At 61.1% G+C, this 15265-nt stretch overlaps 3 protein-coding genes across 4 annotated transcripts; 1 reads left to right on the top strand and 2 right to left on the bottom strand.

Annotated features, from left to right (window-relative positions):
• Nucleotides 1-288: 288 nt before the first annotated feature.
• LOC123353772 (PAT complex subunit Asterix) lies at nt 289-4391 on the bottom strand. The gene is made up of 4 exons (XM_044995182.1): nt 4201-4391; nt 2137-2242; nt 1242-1339; nt 289-507 (listed from the first exon to the last, which is right to left on the bottom strand). The coding sequence occupies exons 1-4, from the start codon at nt 4248-4250 to the stop codon at nt 441-443; spliced, it is 321 nt and encodes a 106-aa protein (XP_044851117.1). The 5' UTR covers nt 4251-4391; the 3' UTR covers nt 289-440.
• A 90-nt stretch (nt 4392-4481) lies between these two features.
• On the top strand, nt 4482-10152 carry LOC123353891 (WD repeat domain-containing protein 83-like). 2 transcript variants are annotated; one of them, XM_044995350.1, is made up of 10 exons: nt 4482-4536; nt 4945-5223; nt 5691-5811; nt 6219-6324; nt 6895-6943; nt 7077-7203; nt 7529-7596; nt 8353-8461; nt 8823-8937; nt 9033-10152. In XM_044995350.1, exons 2-10 carry the CDS (start codon nt 5121-5123, stop codon nt 9186-9188), a joined length of 954 nt encoding a protein of 317 aa, XP_044851285.1. In that variant the 5' UTR covers nt 4482-4536; nt 4945-5120; the 3' UTR covers nt 9189-10152. The 2 variants fall into 2 exon arrangements, with proteins under 2 accessions (XP_044851285.1, XP_044851283.1); XM_044995348.1 differs by lacking the exon at nt 4482-4536 and having other exon boundaries at nt 4789-5223.
• Nucleotides 9233-14639, bottom strand: LOC123353890 (deoxyhypusine synthase-like). The gene is made up of 9 exons (XM_044995347.1): nt 14402-14639; nt 13968-14132; nt 13624-13745; nt 12724-12820; nt 12184-12270; nt 11608-11713; nt 11114-11217; nt 10770-10895; nt 9233-10666 (listed from the first exon to the last, which is right to left on the bottom strand). Exons 1-9 carry the CDS (start codon nt 14603-14605, stop codon nt 10571-10573), a joined length of 1107 nt encoding a protein of 368 aa, XP_044851282.1. The 5' UTR covers nt 14606-14639; the 3' UTR covers nt 9233-10570.
• Nucleotides 14640-15265: the final 626 nt, after the last annotated feature.

Here is a 15265-nt window from a genome sequence, read left to right as displayed (position 1 = left end):
GGGCTGGGGCCAGCTTAAGCTTCCTCCGATGCCGTCTTCCCAATGGATGAGGACCCCACCCAGCAGACAGCAATCTCGTGGCCTAGTCAACACTTGGCCTCTGTACTGTCAACAAGTCAGTTAGTGCCAGTCATGGTGAATTATTTTTACAAAGCGGACCCTTGGAAACTGGACTGAGACCCACAAAATATCAGAGACGGTAAGTACTTTCAGCCCCTATGAAACTGGTGACAAAGAGACGAAAGGCATCATTCTATGTGCACACAGATTGTTTTTTTAAACCAAAGCTCCTACAGCAACAACCCATTTAATTTGATAGCCGAGTGTTACAACACACCGCTTGTACAAACAGATGGTTCTAGTGTGTGAATCCTTCCTCTCCCCCGACAGTGTCTCTCTGGGATTTGCAAGAAGGAGTTGTGCAATGAGCTGTAATCTCTTCACCAAGGCGGGGACATGGGTTGGGGATTCTGTAGATAGGACATCACCACAGCAGAGATAGACAACCTGAATCCAGAGGAAGAAAATCAATCATTTTAAAAACCAACCAACCATGAGGTTTTTTATTATTATTTCAATATCCACCGTCATGTCTGGGTCTTGTACAGCACTAGCATGTTGGTGAACAATTCCCAGGGATTCCAAAGTACTTGCTTTCTCAACCATGCATGCAAGGATTGCTCACCCACACAGAAATGGTGCCACCTCTACGGTGGAAGGGAGCAGCTGCTTAACATCAAACACTGTACCAGTTTTTGACAAAAGACGAATTTTAAATCCAGCTGGAACTGCAGTGTAGGTATTTAAGGAAACAGACTGTAGATTCCAGAGTTGGGTTCACAGCTCAGCTTTTAGGAAAAGATGCCATGGAATTTAATATCCAAGAACGAATGAGACCTTGCTTTTACATCTCATTCAAACAATGGCACCTCCAACAGACCAGCCCTCTATCACCAAAGCATCATCCTGGGGCACTGGTTCGTTGCTGACTAGGATGAAGAGTGCTCCGTACTAATCACCAACACCATTTTATCCCCATTTTACAGATGGAGAAACCAAGGCAGCAGGAAAGTGTCAAAGTACAAAATCATCCAGTTTAAGTGGCAGAGTTGGGCACAGAACCCAGAAGTTCTGGCTTCTACTCCTCTGCTCTAACCACAACACAGACAGGCAGGCACATTCGGACGTACGTCTTCGATTCACATGGTCAGTGAATAAGATGGTTAAAGGGAATGACTCACATGAAGCTGCTCATCATCTGTTTGGTGTCCTCTGAGCTTCTGGAATTGGCAAAGCTAATGAAGGAGCAATAGACAGCAATCCAAGCACACCACTTCAGCTAGAAACACAGAGGAACTAATTTGAGAGCCTCAAAGTGAGCACTTATGGGATCTCTCAGGATCTTCAATATCTAATAACACTGGGCAAGTCTCAGAGCTCTTTAAAACATTCATTAAACAAAGATCACAGTCCCTGCTCCCTTGTGAAGTTGGTATCAGCACCATTTCCCTGACTCACCCAAAGTCACACAGCGAGTCAGTAGCAGAGCTGGGAACAGGACCCTGAAGTCCTGGCTTCCAGTCCCCTGATTTAACCATTAGGACACACTCCCTCCTCCAGCCAGGAAGAGACCACTAGAGCCTTGACTCCCTTTTCTGCCCACTAAACACTCAGCCAGGAACAGAAGTAATGACTCCTCCTCTTCCAATCCTGTTTCACCACTCTAGGCCTCCCCCTCTTCCATCCCCCAAATCATTTCACATAGGGGGGCTACGGAATCCCTGTCACTGGAGGTTTTTAAGAACAGGTTAGACCAGTGGTCACCGCTGGGGCAGCTATCTATGCCCACGCACTGCCCCGTGGACAAGCATCCGCCGAAATGCCGTCGAAAAGCGGCAACATCAAGAGGCGTCGCCACCAATTTTCGGCGGCATTTCAGCGGCGACGCCTCTTGACATTGCTGCTTCTCGGCGGCATTTTGGCGGATGCTTGTCCACCAGCCACGGTCCTCGGTGGCTCGTCGTCCAGCGCCCACCAGACGAAAAAGGTTGGGGACCATTGGGTTAGACAAACGTTTGTCAGGGATGGTCTTGGCATACCTACGCAAGATCTAATGTTCATTCCTTTCCTGCTCACCTTAAGCATTAAGCCGCACATGCTGAAAATCATCCCCAACAGGTTCATGTAATCTGGAGTGGGATCTTCCAGCGTGGGGTTGTTCTCTGTAGACGGAGGCTTGTACCTACAAAGCAAGTGTGCAACAGCATGTTACGAGAGAGAGATGGGAGTGTTAACTCACGCTTGGAAACTATTAGCCCTCTTCTCCACAGGTAACATGAAGATAAACAAGGATCTGTGGGGCTGTGGAATGGGATTAGGGGCCTTTCATCTCCAGGTTCCTGGTATCAGTCAAGCCCTAGTTCAGGCAGACTGGGTGGCTCAGGGTGGGGATGAGGAATCCAACACGGGGGCTTTCTCATCTAGGGGACTGGCTCATATCCACCCCCAGGCCTGAGCAGCTTAGCACAATCAGGGAATGAGCTATGGAGCCTTTCACCTCTAATAACCAGGTGTAATGCAGGTAGAGAGAGTCAGTCCCATCTGAGGTCTGTTCTGGGGCTGTGGGAAACGTGTTGGCAGGTTTCCGGTTGGTTGCTATTGGCAAGAGGGGGGACTAGGGAACAAGAACAACCTGGGGTGAGAGGTGCCAGTATCTCCAGTTCCCTCCTCTCTGCCAAAAGACGGTCACCCATAACCCTCCAACAACTGGCCTGATTCCTACCACCCACCCCTAAGGGATTCCGCTGGGTAACCCCACCAGTTATAGACCCCATAGCGATCACTCACCCCTCGGGGTCCTGCTGGGAAACCCCACCAGATACAGACCCCATAGCGATCACTCACCCCTTAGGGATTCCGCTGAATACACACCCCATAGTGATCACCCCTTTCCGTTTAACAGGACAATTTGCCCCCACCCTGAGGCTTAGGCTATCAAGGGGCTGCCAAGTGGAGCTCGCTGTCCAGACATCCCTCAGGGGCACGCTTCAGCGTTCCCTATGGGGCAGCACTGTGGCCTCATTATGGGGACCCCGAATCATAGAATATCAGGGTTTGAAAGGACCTCAGGAGGTCATGTAGTCCAACCACCTGCTCAAAGCAGGACCAATCCCCAACTAAATCATCCCAGCCAGGGCTTTGTCAAGCCTGACCTTAAAAACCGCTAAGGAAGGAGATTCCACCACCTCCCTAGGGAACCCATTCCAGTGCTTCCCCACCCTCCTCATGAAATAGTGTTTCCTAATATCCAGCCTAGACCTCCCCCACTGTAACTTGAGCCCATTGCTCCTTGTTCTGTCATCTGCCACCACTGAGAACAGTCGAGCTCCATCCTCTTTGGAACCCACCTTCAGGTAGTTGAAAGCAGCTATCAAATCCCCCCTCACTCTTCTCTTCTGCAGACTAAACCAGCCCAGTTCCCTCAGCCTCTTCTCATAAGTCATGTGCTCCAGCCCCCTAATCATTTTTGTTGCCCTCCGCTGGACTCTTTCCAATTTTTCCACATCCTTCTTGTAGTGTGGGGCCTAAAATTGGACACAATACTCCAGATGAGGCCTCCCCAATGTCGAATAGAGGGGAATGATCACGTCCCTCGATCTGCTGGCAATGCCCCCTACTTATACAGCCCAAAATGCCGTTAGCCTTTTGGCAACAAGGGCCCACTGCTGACTCCTATCCAGCTTCTCGTCCACTGTAACCCCCAGGTCCTTTTCTGCAGAACTGCTGCTTGGCCACTTGGTCCCTAGTCTGTAGCCGTGCATGGGATTCTTCCGTCCTAAGTGCAGGACTCTGCACTTGTCCTTGTTGAACCGCATCAGATTTCTTTTGGCCCAATCCTCTAATTTGTCTAGGTCCCTCTGGACCCTATCCCTGCCCTCCAGCGTATCTACCTCTCCCCCCCAGCTTAGTGTCTTCTGTGAACTTGCTGAGGGTGCAGCCCACGCCACCCTCCAGATCATTAATGAAGATATTGAACAAAACCGGCCCCAGGACCGACCCCTGGGGCACTCAGCTTGATACCAGCTGCCACCCAGACGTGGAGCCACTTAACGTAACGTGCCCTCTACACACGCCCCCCCGGGCAGCCCAGCCCAGCCCAGCCCCGTCCCGCGCAACCCGGCCCGGCCCGGCCCCGCTCACCTCAGCACCTTGTTGGGCCGCCGGGGGTCCGCCATGCTGTTGCTGGACATGCTCCCGGGGGGCGCGGATCGGTGTAACACCCCGAGCCCCGGAACAATGGTTCCGGAGAACCCCCTTCCCCCGCGCCTGGCTGGGGCGAGCCGGTCCCCGACCCGGACCCCACGGGGGGCGGGCAGGGGACGAGGCGGGGCCGACAACGAGCCCTGCCCCCCCCTTCCACCGCGGCGGGTTTCGGCTCAGCGCAGGCGGGGCCAAGGGTGGGCGGAACCAAGGGAGCCGGAACCAAGGGAGCCGGGGGACGGGAATGGGAGCCGGACACGGAGCCCCTCTCCTCAGGTACAGCGTGGGGGAGAGGAAAGGGGGGGGATGAGTGAGCCTGTGATAGGCTGGGGGGGCTATAGGGGGCTCGGGAGCCTATGGGGGGATGAGTGAGGCTGTGATAGGCTGGGGAGGCTATAGGGGCTGGCAGGAACGGGGGGAGGGGTGGGTTATAGGGGGCTCTATAGGTGCAAGGCTGGGGAGGCCATAGGGGTGGGTTGAAGGACACTGCACGCAGCTCTGTAGGGGGTGGGTCCTGGACGGCTCTAAATGTGTGCAGCTCCCTGGGTCTTAATAGGATCACCCCTGTGTGCCCCCGACCCCCCCAGGCTGCGCATCAAACCCAGCCAAGGGGGTTGGGTTTTCCTTTTCCCTGCCTCCTGTGGTAGCAACAGCCACCAAATCACTTTCCTGTCGTTCCCTTAGCCAGGACGGCACCAGCTTGTGAGCGAGTAACTCCAGCCCCCAGGGAGACACCCGTCAAGCCGGAGTCTGGTGAGAGATTTGTAACCCGCCCCAGCTGACCCCTGTGGTGTCACATCACCCCAGCCCCACGCTCGCAGAGTCCAGATCTCTCCGATTTAGCCACCGTAGGTCCCATCATGGCGTTTCCTGAACCGAAGCCCAAGAAGCCAGAGCTGCCTAAGAAGCTGGTGCAGAATCTGGAGTGCAAACAGGGAGCGGTCAGGGCAGTGCGGTTTAATGGTGAGTGTTTCCTCACGGGCCCCGTGAAGTGAGGCAGTGGGGTCTAGTGGGTTGAAATGAGGGCCAGGACTCCTGGACTCTGTTCTCAGCTCTGGGAGGGGAGTGGGGTCAAGTCAATGAAGTCAGAGCTGTGTGGGACATTTAGAGCCCTGTTGATGCCAGCAGATGTCAAGAGTCCAGACTATTAAGTGTGTTGCTTATTGTTGTGTCCTGGTGGGAATGAGGGGAGGGTGTGTCTTAGTGGAGATCTGCCCTTAGTTTCTTCCATCATGGGGGGGCGGCTGGGAGAGCATACATGGAGGAGTGGGACTAGCAGAGAGCCATGCAGAGCAAGAGGACAGCAGGGAGGAGAGGACAGCTGTGGGGTGGAAATGCTGGATGTGGGGCTGGTGCCTTTGTGGGGCAGGCACAAGCTGTGGTGCTGCTACGCTGTCCCCTTGCGTCATTCTCTGTCCTGTCTCCCGCAGTGGATGGAAATTACTGTCTCACCTGCGGAAGCGACAAGTCCCTGAAGCTGTGGAACCCCCACAAGGGGACCCTCCTGAAGACCTACAGTGGCCACGGCTACGAAGTGTTGGATGCGGCTGGGTAAGGGCAGGGGACGGACTCCACTTCTCTCGTAACCCCAGGGACTTCAGGATCAAAACCGCTTTAGAGTGTTTGGCATGCAAGTGGTTAGAACAGGTGGGGAAGGGTATTGGCGGAGGCGGAGTGAGGACTCCGGGGTTCTGTCCCCAGCTCTGGGTGGGAGTGGTTTCTAGTGGGTTGTGCAGGAGAGACACTGGGAGTCAGGACTCCTGGGTTCTATGATGTCGCTGATTTGCTGTGTGGCACGTCCCCCCATGTGCCTCAGTTTCCTCCAGCCGTAAAACGGGGACAGCTACGCCGACATGCCAAAGGGATGCAAAGCCTCGTAGATGCGCGTCTGTAACCTCCCGCTGCATAGTCAGATCCCCATGGTAAAGCCTAACCTTGTCTTCCTGCTCCCCCCACAGCTCCTTCGATAACAGCCAGCTCTGCTCCTGCGGGGCCGACAAAACGGTCGTCCTGTGGGACGTAGCCAGTGGGCAGGTGATCCGCAAGTTCAGAGGTCACGCGGGGGTGAGGCCCATTTGGTTACTGCGGTGCTGCCTGGGTTGGGGGTGCCGCAGGCTGCTATCAGCCAGCCTGCTACGTGTGGGGAATGACTTGGCTGTGTGTGGGGAGGGGCCGGGGGAGGCCTAGCTACTCTCTCCCTGTCCCACTGGGACTTAACGCAAGTTACAGGTGTAGCTGGGTGCCCCATCGGTTCTGACATCAGTCCGGGGAGGCTCCCTTGCTCTCAGCCAGTGGGGGTGACCGATGGCGGCCTTAACCCTTCCTGCTACCAGGGTGGGGACTGAATCGAGGTGGTGCTGCCTAGAGGGGCGCCCGGAGAGGTGCAGCACCTGAGTGTGGGCACGGGGAGGGTGATAGGACGGTGAAGCAGCTCGGGGTCATGTGGAGTAGCTTGTTGGGAGGGGAGATGGGGGGCTGTTGGGGTGTTCAGGAGCGGGTGAGGGGATCAGTGTGGCTTAGGGGGAGATTGCTCGGGGGATGGCCCAGCGACCGCAGGGAGAGCACTCGAGGGCCACGCCCCGTGCGCTGAACTTGGCCCCGGCTGGCATTTCTGACCTGCCTCTCCGCCCACAGAAGGTGAACTGCGTGCAGTTCAACGAGGAGGCCACCGTGATCCTGTCGGGTAAGCAAAGCGGCTCCCCAGCCCCAGCTGACTCGTTGCGGGTCCTTAAGGAACTCTGGGGCCCGGCAGGGCTCCATCCGGCCAGGGATTTGCCCAGGCTGTTCCTCCGAATCTGCGCTGTGCTCTCTCCTAGGCTCAATTGATTCCAGCATCCGCTGCTGGGACTGCCGCTCCCGCAGACCCGACCCCATCCAGATCCTGGACGAAGCCAAGGACGGGGTGTCCAGCCTGAAAGTGTCGGATTACGAGATCCTCTCTGGGTGAGGGGCGCTCCGCTGGGGCAGGACGGGGCTGGCCCCTGCAGTTCACCTGTAGACCCAAGCGTGAGTTAGACCAGCCAGAGCCCCCAGGGCACAGACCGAAGAACCTTCACCAGGGTAGGGAGAGGCAGGTAACCCCCCCCACCAGGGCTGTGCAGCCTCACGTTTGACCCTTGTGGGTTGCCGTATGCAGGAAAGGAGCTGGTTCAGGGGCGACTCCCCCCTCCTCCAGCTACAGTCCCAGGAGCGCCCCAGCTGGGCCTGGGTGGTGTGTGCATCACAGCCTCTGTACTTGCCCTGTAACCCCTCCCCGTTGCCCCCCCAGCTCTGTGGACGGCCGCGTCCGGCGCTACGACCTGCGCGCAGGGCAGCTGTACTCGGATTACGTTGGAAGTAAGTGAGAGGCCACGGAGCCAAGGCCAGAAGGGGGCGTGGTGATCGTCTGGGCTGACTTCCTCTATGGCCCAGGGTCCATTCCTGCTTGTAGGAAACATCCTGCCAGGGAGAGCGAATCCCCCAAAAGATCCCCCCACCGCTGCCTGACACCAGGTGCCCTGGGGGAGGGGAGGTTGGCTTGGCTGATTCAGGGGTAGGGAATAGCCTCTAGGGGGCGCCAGTTCCAATGCTGCTCCAACCTGGGAAACAAGCTGTCAGGGAACGACACCCAGGGCCCTTCCCCGCTAGGGGCGCTGGCTCCAATCCAGCCCTAGGGTGGGGCTGGCTGGCTGCAGGGTGGTTCACTGGCTTTGATCTGATCCCTGGGCAGGGGGCTGCCTTGAGGGGTGGTGGAAATGGGGGGCTGGCTCTGATCTGGGGTTTGAGGGGTGGGGGAAATGGGGCCCTGGCAATGATCTGGCCCCCGGGCAGGGGGCTGGCTGGTTGGGGGGTGGGGGAAATGGGGCCCTGGCTCTGATCCGGACCCCAGGTAGGGGGCTGGCTGATTGGGGGGTGGGGGAAATGGGGCCCTGGCTCTGATCCGGACCCCAGGTAGGGGGCTGGCTGGTGGGGTGGGGAGGAATGGTTCACTGGCTCTGATCTGTCCCCACAGCGGGGCGGGGGGGGGGGGGCTGGTTGGGCTTTTACCCAGCACCCCCCTGTGCCAACTCTTAGTTTCCGCCACCTCCAGCATCTGCTGCTGTCCCCCTGCAGGCCCCGTCACCAGCGTGTGTTTCAGCAAGGACGGGCAGTGCACGCTGGCTGCCAGCCTGGACTCCACCCTGCGCCTGCTGGACAAGGACACCGGCGAGCTGCTGGGAGAGTAGGTCACCCCCTCGCCTGCACGGGTGGGGGACACTCCCCCTCCCCCTCCCCCTCGGGCACGGAGCTGGGGCTCAACACGAGTCTCACTCTCGGGGGCAGCCCTCCCTGAGTCTGGGGTCTTAGACCCAGACACTGCCTGCTGCGGGGGTGAGCAACTGACTGAGAGCCCCCCCACCCCATCTCCTCCAAGGTATTTAGGCACCTGCCTCTGAAATCCAGGGCCGCTGCTCAGCGCACAGGGGCCCTGCACACAAGGAAAGGTGGCTTCGGGCCAGCCTGGGGCGTGATCCAGGGGGGTACAGCAGGAGGGGTTCCCCATTCTCCCCCGTGCAGACCCTGTCTGGTCTGTTCCGCTCCAGGTACACCGGCCACAAGAACACGGCCTACAAGCTGGATTGCTGCCTGAGCGAGAAGGACACGCACGTGGCCAGCTGCTCGGAGGACGGGAAGGTGTATTTCTGGGACCTGGTTGAGGTGAGTCTAGCCTGCAGCGGGCAGAGGCCCCACTCCCTGCCCTGGGGGTCAGGCCCCTGGGTCATTCTCACTGGGGGTCTTTTCTCCCCCCGCAGGGCTCCCTGATGCTGAGCCTGCCCGTCGGCAGAGGCGTGGTCCAGTCCCTGTCCTTCCACCCCAGCGAGCCCGCCCTGCTCACGGCCACCGAGGGGCACGTACAGTTCTGGAGGGAGGAGACCCACACAGCAGAGGAGCAGCCGCCGGCCTGCTGAGCTGGAGCATCGGGCGTCCCTCCAGCCAATCACACACACTCAGCCTTGGGGCAGCTGCTTTATTGAGGTCTGTCTCCGAGTGGGGGCAGCCAGGACTGTATGGGGGGCGGCAGCAGCGAGCCCCAGAGCATAGCATGCGGGGGGAAGGGGGAGGGTGAGCCCGACTTCTTGCCCTACACAGCAGCTCAGGGCCCAGCCATGCAGGAGTCCTGGGCCTGCCCGGCACCAGTGACCCTACAGCCCCCTCTAACCGCCTGGTCCCCCACCATCACCTCACGGGGGCATCTGAACACAGCCCCAACTGGCTCAGAGGGCCTGGGGGTGGGGACACTTCAGAAGACATTAATGGGGGACCCCCCAAGGCCTCTAACCATCATCCATCTGGGGCTTTTTTTTTTTAAATCTTCCCCAAAATCTATCCCCCAGGGCCCAGCACCAGGCTGGGCACAGCTACTGCTGCCAGGTGTCCTTTCCCTCGGTCAAGTACCCCGCAGACACCCTCCCCCTGGCCCCGCTCCGTTCCAGCGAGGGCACGACCAGCCCCCCGCGAGGAAACTGACACCTGGGCACCAGCCTCAGACAGGAGCGAAACTCTGTTTTCCCTGTGGGAGCCAGAGCTCAGCGCTGCCGGGCGGTTCCCTCTCCACTGCAAAAGGGGGTGTGCGTAGTGCAGGTTAGAACCAACACACCCCGGCTCTCCCCAGCGGGGCCCAGCTCCCATCCCCCCAGGCTGCCCTCACGACAGGGCTCTGGTAGCCTGCGCTAGGGGCGTTCCCCCCTCTAGGGCGCCAGGCACAGGACATGCAGCAGCGCAGCCACTGATGTTAACGGGTGGCGGGGAGCTGCTCGCCCACGGTGCAAGCCGGCTGGCTGGCTCGTCGCTGCTAACACCGCTGGGGCAGTGCAGTGGGATGGGAGCACAGTGGTTCCTTCCCAAAAGCTGAATAAAAAAAATCATGTTTAACACGTGCCATGCGTCAGCGGGACCCGGCCTAGCCCTGCTACCCCAGCCACGAGTCCACGGGGCCCAAGGCGGGTGGGGAGGGGCAGGTGCCAGGCTCTGCCAACCCCCTGGGGGGAGCTGGTCACAACCCTGCCCTCACCTAAGGCCTCAATGCACCGAGCTTCACAGCCCCTGAGGGCGGGCCAGGCCACCCCCATTCTACAGCAGAGCCGGGATGAGAATCCAGGAGTCCTGAGACCCTCCCCCCCTTCCCTGGGATCCCAGCACAGCCACAGGGGCAGAGGCTGGGGGGTGGGTGCAGTCTCTGGTGACAGGTGGGGGAGAGGGGAAATTGGGCTTGGGTATGAGCCCATTTGTTCCTGGGGCCTAGGACTCCCCACGCTGCGGCCCAGTCCGGTGCCCTGCTGGGCCGGGGGTCTCAGTCGCGCTGCTTCTCGGAGGCAAAGGCGCTGGCTTTCTGGGCGAAGGTCTCAGCCACCAGCAGCGGGAAAACCAGGGAGGCATCGGCGTAAACCTGCCACCGGGAGAGCGACCAGGGACATGAGTGCAGGCACCCAGATCCTTCCCCCCCGCCCCCCACCCCCAAACCCAGCCACCCTCCAGCTCCCCACGCCCACCTTCACCGGCTTGGCGTCCATGCGGATCTTCCCCCAGGACACCGCCTCGTCCGGCCGGGCCCCCGAGTCGGAGCCGTCGAACTCCTGTGCCGTGTTCACGTAGACGGCGTAGTCGGCCCCGTTCCTCTGCAAGGCGGAGAGAGAGGGAGCGTGACCCCAGGGCGGGTTTCTCCCAGCCCCCTCCCCACGCGTGACAGGGGGAGGGAAGGTGCAGTTCGAGGTGAAAAATTTACTCCTCCAAATGTGCTGTAGCTTCAGCTCCAACACTCGACGCTTAGATCCACCTGGGTTAACACACACGAGCCCAGGCAGCAGGACGCACCCACCCACCCACCATCCCTCACCATCAGGTTGGCATTGGCGATGTGGTGTTTGACCAGCCCGCCCCCCAGGATGATCATGCCCGTCTTCTTGGCGAAGATGGCCTGGGTGTTGATCAGCCGCAGATCTGCCGAGAGAGAGAGAGACACCATGGTGACCCCCTTCTTCCTGCCGCTTGCTCCCACCCAGGGGGAGGACCCAGGAGTCCTGCCCCGCCCCCTCCCCTGCCTTAACCATTAAATCCCACTGCCCTCCCCGAGCTGGGCTAGAACCCAGGACCCCTCTGTACCGTGTTTGGGGTGGGAGGTCTCAGCAGGGGGACGATCTCTATGCTCTGCAGTAATGTAGAGGGGGTTCCCAAGAGCTCGATTTCAAGGGGTTCCCCGCCCCCACTAGAAATCCCCCCAGCACTGCCGGGATTGGGCCTGTGATCCCTGCCCAGTCTAAAGCAGGGGGGCACTGAGCAATCAGGATGCTGCAGAGAAAGGCCCATGCCTGGGGGGAAGGAGAGAATCACCTTCCACAATGTCCAGCACCAGCCCGGGGTTCTTGTAGGAGTGGAAGAAGATCATGTCCCCCAGGGATCCGTCCGTCAGGGCCGGGCTCAGCACCGGGATGTTGTTCTGCAAAGGGACACACGAGTGGGGCAGGGAGTGTGGGGCGGGGAGTTTGGGTTAGTTCCACCTATGGCGATTGATTGGGTGGGCTGAGGGTAGAGCAGGGGGGTGGACTAGATGATCTCCTGAGGTCCCTTCCAACCCTAATAATCTATGAACACGGGGGGGGGGGGTGTTAGATGGGGTAGCTGGGGCCATGAGGTGGGAGAGATTTGTTCCCCCGTGGGGTGGAGGAGGGGCTGTGGATTGGCCCCCCACGTGGAAGGGCTGAAGTCCCAGGAAATAGGCTGCTGATCTCCGCCAGGGGACGTGGCAGATTTCTGAGCCATTCTCTAGCCTGTTCTTAAAGGGGCAGCGCTCCGGGCAGCCGCTCACCCAGGCTCTGGGGGCGCTGTGTTCAGCTAACAGTCCAATCCTGGAGCCCCAGTGGGGAAACGACCGGGAGCACCCCTGAACCACAGGACCCCCCAACTGACCTTCTGTGCCCAGTAATAGACCGATTCCGGGTTGTTTATCTCCTTGCCCAGCCGTGCGATCATCTTGGACGGGGTCCATTTCACACCCTGCAGGACCCAAGGGCCAAAGCTGTGGTGAATCCACCCCCTCCTGCCTGGGTGACGTGACCCGACCCCTGCCCCCCCAGCTCAGAGGGAGTTATTGACGTTCACCTGCTCATCCTCACAGCTCTCCCCCTTATGGTACAGATAGGGAAACTGAGGCACAGAGGAAAGTGATTCTCCCAAGAGGTAGAACGCAAGAGTCTTGACTCCCAGTGCCCCACCCACCCTCTGCTCAACCCACTAGACCTCCTGCTCCATTCCCAGAGCCAGGGATAGAACCCAGGCATCCTGACTCCCAGCCCCCTTTCTCTAACCACTCCCCTCCCATCTACACATTTCAAGTATTTTGGCAGGGGGGTGGCGGGGTTGAGTAGGGATCAGGTCAGAGACTCCCAGCGTCCTATAGGCCCAGCACCATCCCCTCCCCTGAAGCTTCCCCCACCCCCTGGCTCTCACCTCCATGTTCTGCTCAGCGACCATCTGGTCCAGGATGGGCATGAGCCAGTCTTCGAACTTGCAGTAGTTGTCATTGGGCACCAGCAGGTTCCCGATCCTGGAGAAAAACAAGCAGGTTCAGCCCCCGGCCCCCCCCAAAACCAGCTGGACTCAGCCTCTCCACAAGCCTCACTCTGCCCCACGGAACAGGGAGACAGCTGGCATGTCCTGATCCCCATAGATCGGGGGGAGCAGAGAGGATCCTGGCGGAGCGGCTGGGAACAGGAGATGGAGCCTTTTACCTCTAGAGCAGGGGTCCCCAACCCCCGGTCCGCGGCCCGGTACCGGTCCGCGGGCTCTTAGAAACTGGGCCGCGAACCGACCCAGTGGACCTCCCGCAGGCGTGCCGGCGGGAGGTCTACCGGAGCCGCGGGACGAGCGCTGCCTCCGCAGTCATGCCTGCGGGAGGTCCGCTGCTCCCGGGGCTCCGGTGGACCTCCCGCAGGCGTGCCTGCGGGCGGTCCAGCTGAGCCGCGCGACCAGCGAAGCGTCCGCAGTCATGCCTGCGGCAGCTCAACCGGAGCCGGTGGACCTCCCGCAGGCACGCCTGCGGGCGGTCCAGCTGAGCCACGGGACGAGCGCTCCCGACCGGTCCCTGGTCCTGAAAAGGTTGGGGACCCCTGCTCTAGAGCATCAGTTCCTGACCCGCAGCCTCCCCACTCTAACCCCTAGACCCCACTCTCCTCCCAAACCAGGGACTGAACCCAGGAGTCCGAACTCCCAGCCCGCGCCCCCCCCCCCCCACACACACACACTCTAACCACGAAATCCCACTGCCCTCCCAGAGAACCCAGGAGTCCTGCCTCCCAGCCGTGCACCCTCCCGGCTAGACCGGAGCAGCCCCCCCCGACCCCTCTGTACCTGTTGATCCCGCTCTGCCGAAGCTCCTTCCCCCGCAGGCTGAACTCCCCCACGTAGGTAGGTGCCAGGCATTTGATGAGATCCTCTTCCACGCCGCCTGCCGTGGTGACCAGCACGTCCACCTGCGCGGCACAGGGACCCCTGCCTGTCAGACCCCCCCGCCCTGGGACCCCAGTGCTGGGAGCCCCCAGCTGAAGGGTGGGGGTGGCTGCTGTTCAGGTGTCGGAGCCCAGCACTGGGGTTGAGGGGAATGGGAGGATATAGCAGCAGACTGGGTGTCAGAGCCTGGCTCCGGGAGGGGTCCTCAGGGACACAGGGGAGTGGGGGGGGGGGGAGGCCCATACCATGTTGTGCTGCACCAGGTAGCGGATGGTCTCGCGGATGCCCGAGCTGATGAGGTTGGAGGTGAAGCCCAGGAAGATGGTGCAGCCTGAGGGCTGCCGGCAGCAGGGGTTCAGGTCAGCGCGGGTCTCCTCTTCCTCGCCCAGCGGCTCCAGCTTCGCCGCGATCTGGGAACCGGAGCAGCCACATGTCAGGGGCACTCACCCCCCCCACACACAGGCACCCCAGCTACCGGCCCCCTGCCCTCTGGCTCTCGTTGGCAGCCTCAAGGAGGAAATGGGACATGGAGAAACTGAGGCACAGAGCGGGGCAATGGCTTGCCAGCAGCAGAGAAGTACAGAACCCAGGAGTCCTGCTCTACCCACTCAACCCCACTCCCCTCCCACAGCCAGGCCAGAACCCAGGCGTCCTGGCTCCCAGCCTCCCCCGTTCTCACCATCCTGTTGATCTCCTGCACCGCCTGCCCGAAGCTGGTGGCCTGGAAGCCGGTGGTGAGGTAGGACTGGAGCAGGGCGCGGTGATCCAGCCCGCGGTCGAAGTCGTAGCCCCGCACCTGCAGGCTCGCCTCGGGCAGGCCGGTGCTGGGCTTCAGCACGGCCGCCACCGCCGCGGCCGGGAACCGCTCCCCGGCGCTCTCCATGGGCCCGGCGCCGGCGCAGCTCTGCGGTGATGGGGGGGGGGGGGTCATGGGCGGGGCAGGGGCCGCCCCGCGGCAGGCGCCTGAGCGAGCCCCCGGGGAGCCCCCACTCCCGCGCCCCGAGCCCCCAGACCGCCCCCCCCCCCACGAGCAAGCCCCTGCCCCCACCCCGAGCCCCCAGGGAGCCCCGCCCCCACGAGCAAGCCCCTGCCCCCGCTCCTAGCCCCAGAGAGCCCCGCCCCCACCCCGAGCCCCCAGGGAGCCCCGCCCCCCGTGGAGCCCCTCCCCGCTCCGAGCGAGCCCGAGAGCCCCGCCCCAAGCCCCCCCACGAGCAAGCCCCTGCCCCCGCTCCTAGCCCCAGGGAGCCCCGCCCCCACCCCGAGCCCCTAGGGAACCCCCCCCACGAGCAAGCCCCTGCTCCCGCTCCTAGCTCCAGAGAGCCCCGCCCCCACCCCGAGCCCCCAGGGAGCCCCGCCCCCACCCCGAGCGACACCCCCCCGTGGAGCCCCTCCCCGCTCCGAGCGAGCGAGCTCCAGCCCCCCACCCCCCGCTCCGAGCCCCCGGGGAGCGCCGCAGACACCCAGCCCCGACCCTGCCGCGGCCCCCGGCCCGGCTGGCTCGTACCGGCGCCTCAGGCCCCCGCTGCCGCACTCCCGGTCCTGG

This window comes from Mauremys mutica, chromosome 20, assembly GCF_020497125.1.
Source record: "Mauremys mutica isolate MM-2020 ecotype Southern chromosome 20, ASM2049712v1, whole genome shotgun sequence".
Classification (NCBI taxonomy): Eukaryota; Metazoa; Chordata; order Testudines; family Geoemydidae; genus Mauremys; species Mauremys mutica.
This window is presented reverse-complemented; position numbering and strand designations above follow the sequence as displayed.

Bases quoted from the DNA above. Each gene is read 5' to 3' on its own strand.
- LOC123353772 (XM_044995182.1), bottom strand. From the start codon at position 4,250: ATGTCCAGCAACAGCATGGCGGACCCCCGGCGGCCCAACAAGGTGCTG. The intron at 1,340-2,136 runs GTGAGCAGGAAA...CTGTGTTTCTAG, and splicing joins TGTGCGGCTTAATGCTTAAG to CTGAAGTGGTGTGCTTGGAT. The intron at 508-1,241 runs GTGAGTCATTCC...CTCTGGATTCAG, and splicing joins CAGATGATGAGCAGCTTCAT to GTTGTCTATCTCTGCTGTGG.
- LOC123353891 (XM_044995350.1), top strand. From the start codon at position 5,121: ATGGCGTTTCCTGAACCGAAGCCCAAGAAGCCAGAGCTGCCTAAGAAG. The intron at 5,224-5,690 runs GTGAGTGTTTCC...TGTCTCCCGCAG, and splicing joins CAGGGCAGTGCGGTTTAATG to TGGATGGAAATTACTGTCTC. The intron at 8,938-9,032 runs GTGAGTCTAGCC...CTCCCCCCGCAG, and splicing joins ATTTCTGGGACCTGGTTGAG to GGCTCCCTGATGCTGAGCCT.
- LOC123353890 (XM_044995347.1), bottom strand. From the start codon at position 14,605: ATGGAGAGCGCCGGGGAGCGGTTCCCGGCCGCGGCGGTGGCGGCCGTG. The intron at 13,746-13,967 runs GTATGGGCCTCC...TGTGCCGCGCAG, and splicing joins ACCTGGTGCAGCACAACATG to GTGGACGTGCTGGTCACCAC. The intron at 12,821-13,623 runs GTACAGAGGGGT...GTTTTTCTCCAG, and splicing joins CGGCAGAGCGGGATCAACAG to GATCGGGAACCTGCTGGTGC.